The sequence below is a fragment of the Argentina anserina genome, chromosome 2, assembly GCF_933775445.1.
Source record: "Argentina anserina chromosome 2, drPotAnse1.1, whole genome shotgun sequence".
Lineage (NCBI taxonomy): Eukaryota > Viridiplantae > Streptophyta > Magnoliopsida > Rosales > Rosaceae > Argentina > Argentina anserina.
Genome location: NC_065873.1, coordinates 6,674,657 through 6,681,930, shown reverse-complemented (window position 1 = coordinate 6,681,930; position 7,274 = coordinate 6,674,657). Strand labels below are relative to the sequence as shown.

General features: G+C 38.6%; 1 protein-coding gene across 1 annotated transcript; it reads left to right on the top strand.

Annotated features, from left to right (window-relative positions):
• Window positions 1-1,490: 1,490 nt before the first annotated feature.
• On the top strand, window positions 1,491-6,365 carry LOC126782357 (bifunctional dihydrofolate reductase-thymidylate synthase-like). The gene is made up of 12 exons (XM_050507583.1): window positions 1,491-1,712; window positions 2,242-2,756; window positions 2,837-3,236; window positions 3,342-3,386; window positions 3,588-3,653; window positions 4,532-4,593; window positions 4,681-4,755; window positions 4,833-4,998; window positions 5,083-5,206; window positions 5,313-5,419; window positions 5,507-5,689; window positions 6,058-6,365. The coding sequence occupies exons 2-11, from the start codon at window positions 2,314-2,316 to the stop codon at window positions 5,615-5,617; spliced, it is 1,599 nt and encodes a 532-aa protein (XP_050363540.1). The 5' UTR covers window positions 1,491-1,712; window positions 2,242-2,313; the 3' UTR covers window positions 5,618-5,689; window positions 6,058-6,365.
• The last annotated feature ends 909 nt before the right edge of the window (window positions 6,366-7,274 follow it).

The window sequence follows — 7,274 nt, the reverse complement described above, 5'->3', positions numbered from 1 at the left end:
TATGGCTGACAAGTGTCGTGGCCTAACACATGGACTGATTAGCTCGTTTTAGTTAGTTGTCATAACGGAGATTTTATGTTCTGGTAATGTGCCCTCTATTGTGAGCACCACTAGACCATTCTTACCTGGTAAACATGGCATCATGCCACTTTTTTTTTGGTTTCCTAGGAAATCCCTCGCCCTTTGGGAGATGATTATACCGTTGAGCCGCATCGGACCGTCGGGTTACGGCGGGGAAGCTCTCCCAACACTAATTAATTGCTCCATTCACAAGGCTCGAACTCGAGACCTTGCTTAAGAGGAACACGCTCATTTCCACTTGAACCAGCAAGTGTTGGTGGCATCATGCCACTTGTTTTCGAGTATTTCTCATATTTTTCGAAGTCCTTTTGTAGATAAAAAGGGAATAACTATCTTGAAATCTAGGTGATCTAAATAGTTCGGAAGATTAGCAGCAACTGATCATCTTAATTCCGAGGCCTAGTCCATTTCATCCTCATCACAAGAAGTTTGAAACACTGAATATTAGTGAGGCCATCACCATCTCACCAATTTGCTTATAACGTAATCTATTGCTGGGATTCATTTTATAAGAAACTTCCTTTTTAGTGAAACTTGGTTGATAGCACAATGGAGGAGGCTTCTGAGGGAAGGAATAGGCTCTCTGACATCCATACTTGATGATCTCCAGCTTGGTGAGAGGACAGTGATGTTCAATCAATTGATCCTGATATTCTTCAGATTGTGAAATTGTTGCAAGTCTAGGGAGTTGATAGAGACCAGGGTTGCGATTGAGCAAAATCATCGCGGTGTTGGAGTATGTTCTAAGAATCTGGTGAATATTTCAGGTTTTTAGTTTATGTACAAGTCATTCCTCAACTGGTTTAGAATTAAATAGAAAAATGATCCAGGAAAGAACTTCAACTTCAACTGTGGTTTTTCTTAAATTAGCAATTGATACTTTTATACTTTATACTAATGGTTTTTCATTCAAGAAAACTAGCACTCAAATTTAGGCCAACCGAAGGAAGAAGATAGACGTACAGAAGTCTTACCTACTCGTCAAATGCATCTCACTTTGTAGATGTAACTAATTCTACAACCCAAGGCATAATATGTTGATTTATAATGTGATGATGAGATGACTTTACCTTCCTTCATAAGTCTTGGATTAAACATTTGATCGAATCCAATTCTTTCTTTCTTAAATCTAGTAAGGATTAGACTTTTGAAGTTAGGACGATAAGCCCTACATTGATCAAATGAGAGAAACCAATATACACAAATCATTTAAAAGCAGAGCAGACCCCGCCACAATGGACTTTTGGGCGAAACCCCGCGTCAACCGCTCGTTTGGATTTGGATTTAGTGAGCTTACATGTCAACATCACACCATTACAGTTGATAATTCCCCCTTCTTCCTCTTTTGCCCCTCCACCCTTCCTCCTCTTCTTTTATCCCTCTCTCTTTTCCTCAGTCCACACTCCACAGCATCCAACACACACAAGAGAGAAGAGAAGCGAAGAGAGGGAAAAGGAGTCCTTTGATTCTTCTTGTGTAGGGAGACGAAAGCGGTTTCAAGCTCCTTGTTTTCTCCATTTTTAATTCTTCTCCTCCACCCTCTCTCCAACATTGCCCCTCAATTCTTAAACCCTATTTCTATCTCTTCCAATCCCCACCTCTTCAAAATTTCGCTCTTCCGTTTTCCATCGGTCAGTTCCCCTTCGCGCATATTATTCTTCCTTGCTCTCCTCTCCGTATTTTTAGTTTTTTTTGTTTATTTATTTATCTTGAGGATTGTTCATCGTTGTTGGATGCGTGTTGCATTTTGTTTTTGGGGCTAAGGGATTGCTGGGCGTGATCAGATTTTGCTTTTTTGTTGACTTTTGCATTCTGGGTAGGTTTTTCTATTAGAGAGTAATCTGTATTCTGTTTTAGTTTGGACAATTCTTCTAAGATGCTATTGATTTTGAGGGCGGCAATACTAATGTGAAATTAAGACAGAAAAGAAGAGATTTTTATTGGTATTAGTGTTTCTAGCACCGATGATCTTGTTGGTGCTTTTTGTATAGCTGTAAGGATTAGTGAAACGTTGGATTTAGTGGGGTTTCTCTGCCCGCCCAATTCCGTTGGAATCAGATTATCAGTTGATAGGCTTGTGGTTGTTCCTAGTTTCGATTTTATTTTGCACTCTGGACTTTTCTCTTTCTATGTGTTGACTATTCTCTTGTACTGTCCTAGGCTTTACCGCACTTCCAGAATAATTGGCTGCGCGGTCCTCGTTTGAGTTTGTGTCGTTCTCTGTATTCAACGATGGCTGGTGAAGTAGTAGTGGCTGCAAATGGAAATGGAATTGGCAATGCCAATGGCAATACCCAGCCGAATCCAATGAGGACTTACCAAGTTGTTGTGGCCGCAACTCGAGAAATGGGTATTGGAAAGGATGGGAAACTACCTTGGAGATTGCCTTCTGATCTCAAGTTCTTTAAGGACGTCACTGTGACAACTTCAGATCCCGGGAAAAAGAATGCAATTATAATGGGCAGGAAAACATGGGAGAGCATTCCTCCTGACTATCGGCCTCTACCTGGGCGCCTTAATGTTGTCCTGACTCGTTCTGGGAGTTTTGATATTGCTACTGCAGAGAATGTCGTCATATGTGGCAGCATGGCCTCTGCTTTGGAACTGTTAGCTGCTTCTCCTTACTGTCTGTCAATTGACAAAGTGTTTCTCATAGGAGGTGGCCAGATATTGAGGTGTAATTTGCTGTTAATTTGGTATTGAAACCATTTTCTTCTTCCCTCACCTTATTCATATGCAAAATTCTGTGTCTCAGGGAAGCTCTCAATGGGCCAGGCTGTGATGCAATTCACGTAACAGAAATAGAGACCGACATGGAATGCGACACTTTTATCCCTGCAATCGATTCCACTGTTTTTCAGCCATGGTATTCATCATTTCCCAAGGTGGAAAGTAGCATACGTCATTTCTTCACGACTTATGTGCGGGTCAGGAGTTCTGAAGCCGGATCCCTTTGTGAAAACAACGATGTGAACTGCAATAGTAGGTCCAATTCCATTAAAAGTGAGGCAAAGAAGTTCTCTTTTCTCCCCAAGATGATTTTTGATAAACATGAGGAGTACATGTATCTAAATATGGTTCAAGAAATACTCTCAGATGGTACCTCTAAGGATGATAGGACCGGGACTGGTACTTTATCAAAATTTGGCTGTCAGGTAATGTCAAGCCAAAACTGGATTTAGAATTTCATTTTCCTTTTGACAGTCCATTGGTTATATACTGATAAGTTATATTTACACGTTTTCATTGTATCTCCACAGATGCGGTTCAATCTGCGCAGAACTTTTCCTCTTTTAACAACCAAGGCATGCATATGTTTCTTCTAGATATACGTTTTTCCCCTCTTAACGTACACTATGTCACTAGTCGTATTCCTCTGTCATGAATTGGTTTCATCTTTTCATGTAATTGAACTGAGATCTTTTTCTCTCTGACGAAGTTCCGTTATTGGATTTGTTTTAATTTCAATATAATATTGACGTAGATTGTGATCATTTGGTTTATAGAAAGTATTTTGGCGAGGGGTTGTTGAAGAACTTCTGTGGTTCCTCAGTGGTTCCACCAATGCCAAGGTATTACTCTCTCTGTTGAACCTTTTGAACTATAAATCTGTTTTCCTTGTTTCACATACTTTACATCATATTAATACGACTAGGTAAGAGCAAGTGGTTGTGCTAGATTGTTGAGCGCTCGATTTATCTATCCATATGTGAGAATTTAAATTTTTGCTATGTTCTACAAAGTGCAGATTTTCTAAAATAAGGAGGTCTGCACTAATGGTTTTGGTGCGGATTTCCATTTTTGAACCACTTTTCGGTTGAATTTCCTCATTTCCATCGTCTAATATCTAGATAATATTGTGTAGATCATCTCTGTAAAATTTCAGCCAATTTGGTGATAATTAAGGTCCTCAAAATCGAAAAACAAATGGACGGACTGAATTCTGTCAAACATGAACAGTTCATGTTTTTAACAGAAAAAAACACAATTTTGAGGGCCTTAACGATTACCAAATTGGCTGAAATTTTGCAGAGATGATCTACACAATATTATCTAGATACTAGACAGTGGAGATGAGGAAATTCGATCGAAAAGTGGTGCAAAAATGGAAATCCGCACCAAAACAGTGGTGCGGACCTCCGCAGCCAAGAATGACTGCTACAAAGTGATTACTTATTTTGATGATTCAGTCAACCATTTTTTGAAATATGCCTATAGATTGTGGATTACGGACCGCTGAAAAGTTTATGTTTTGAAGTTCTGGCATTTTTAATCTGCTCTTGTTTCACATGGAAAATGAGCCATTTATTTGTATTTTTAACTTTGCATGAAGATGTGACATATATTTACCTTGCTAGACTATACAGAGAAAGATTTCTGACTTAAACATCCAGTAAAAGAGAAGTTTATGCAAAGTGACTTATGTGTAGTAAAAATTTAATATCTGCAGGTCCTTCAGGAGAAAGGCATTCACATATGGGACGGAAATGCATCTAGAGACTACCTCGATAGGCAAGTATTGTACTTCTCACATGTGTGTGTATGTGTGCTTGTTATGATTTCTGCAGTTTTAGATGACATTTGTGTCTGCTATTTCAGCATTGGTTTAACTGGCCGGGAGGAGGGTGACTTGGGACCAGTATATGGGTTCCAGTGGCGACACTTCGGTGCCAGGTTTGTACTTCTGTAGTTGACTGATTTATGTAATGAAGTCTTACTTTAAGTCTGCCTAATTCTCTTTCGAATAATAGGTATACTGACATGCATGCTGACTACACTGGCCAAGGATTTGACCAGTTGTCAGATGTTATTGACAAGATAAAATATAATCCCGATGATCGGCGGATTATACTTTCAGCTTGGAATCCTTCTGATCTCAAATTGATGGCCCTTCCACCATGTCACATGTTTGCTCAGGTTTGTGATGCAATTAAGTACAAAATTTTATTTCTTAATCCTAACCTTTTTGGTTTGCTACAATCGTCTATCTTGTCTTTACAGTTCTATGTTGCCAGAGGAGAGCTATCATGCCAAATGTATCAGCGTTCTGCTGACATGGGCCTGGGTGTGCCATTTAACATTGCATCATATGCGCTTCTGACATGCATGATTGCTCATGTCTGTGGTATGCGTACTCTAAGAAAATCATTTATATATGGTTAGATTTTAGTTGCTGGTGATCTGTACTTAGACATGGTCCTTGATAATTACATGCATAATGTGCTGTGCAGGTCTTGTTCCAGGAGATTTTGTTCATGTGTTGGGGGATGCTCATGTTTACCGCACTCATATCAGGCCTCTGGAGGAGCAACTCAAGAAACTGCCTAAGCCTTTTCCAGTAAGTGTAATAAGGTTACACAAATGACATGTTTCTTCTTTCATTTCCACCCATACTGTTCTTTTACATTCGCATAAATTAATGCAGATTTTGAAGATTAATCCTGAGAAAAAGAATATAGATTCTTTCGTGGCAGCTGATTTTGAACTCATTGGTTATGATCCTCATGAGAAGATAGAAATGAAAATGGCTGTGTGAGGCTCTCTCAAATTTTCAACCGAGATCTCAAAAGTTTTCTTTATTTGCAGCCAATTCTGGTCTTAATGATAGGTAAGGACATGATGTTATTCTGCTCATAAAAAAAAAGGTTGCATGTCCATATATACACTATGCCAGACAAAATTGTTTGAAATTGTAGAGTTCAAAAATGCATCTCTGCCCCCCTATTAGTTGGCATTTGGCAGGGTCGGGTTGTTGTCTCTCTATAGTTAGTCTTTTGAGTGTTAGTATGGTGCCTTGTGTGTTTGTTTAGCTAGTTTTGTTAAAAAAACTGAAGAATAAGAAGGAATATAAGCGAGCGGTTCTCTTGTGCCAATTACACTGTTCCATTAGCTTGAACAAACTTAGTTTGGAAACCATTTTTATGCTTCAAGTTTATGAAGTCTTATCAAACTGAATCTTTGTATATCATGTTTCAGGTGCAGTAAATGGAGGTTCATGTTGTGTAGAGTTCAATACAATTGAATAACTGCTAGGAGGATATACTTTAAGCTATGCATCTGTAGTAATTGACTCAGAATCCTTTAGTTCCACATGTCTGGTTCTAAGGTGATGTAGGATACTTGGATTTTACCCCGTGCCTTCTGAGCTTGCTTTTCACTTTCACTTTTTTTTTTCTTATGGGCAGTGGCCATCAGTTTACTATGACTAAAACTACCATATGGTGTACTGTTGTAAGAAAACAATTACTAATGTACCGTTGGATAAGATGAATTCTCTTGTTGCATTATCCGTCAAGTTTTAGATTAAAGGACTGGTCAAGTTTTATGATTGTTAAGCAGGGTTTTATTATTGCCATTTTCCTGGTGGGTCAGTAAAGGTGAATGGTTTGGGTCAGGGAACATAAAACGCTTACAGGAACATTTGCATACTAACGTCCATAAACCTAATTTTTCAATTACTCCCTATCTAGAAATTTTACCATTGTGAACTCAAAGCTAGAGAAGTCCTCAATTTTTACCTTATCTAGCTAGTCACTTGGGACTTCAGTTTTTTCATGTTTAAAATTCTTTATAATAAGCCATGAAAATTGGCTACGCAACAATTTGACTTTACAAATGAAGGTGCACTATGGACAAGAAAGTGAAACCACTAATTACTCAAATATTCCAGCAAGCCTACCCAGCAGTTCAATGGTGAAATCTCCACCCAGGGTTGGCCTATCCACTAAAGCAGATCAACAACTTCCTGAGCTCATAATTAAGATGGTTAATTGACTGGTAGTCATGGTGTAATGGAACTTGATAGACTTTCAGAACGTACAAGTTGAGTTAGACCCCAATGAACAAGTAGTGGATCTCTTCTCTTAGTTCCGTCTGTAATTTGCTGCTTCTCTCCCATAACTTTCATACTTTGCTAGTATCAATGATGGTGTGAACTACTTTGATTTCAAAATAAAGGTAATTAGTTCATACTTTTAGTTTACACTGAAGCTGGTGGATTAGTGCCGAGTCGTTACAATGTTAAATTATCTCATTCGGTCATTCCACTAATATAATAGAACATGGTCGGCAGGGTCTTGACGAAAGAATTCATTTTCATCCAGCTAGTAGATTGAACTTGTAAGAAATGTAACTTGTGTAATATCTTACAAATAGAGCTATGGAATCATGCGTCATGACAGTAGAGACTAGAT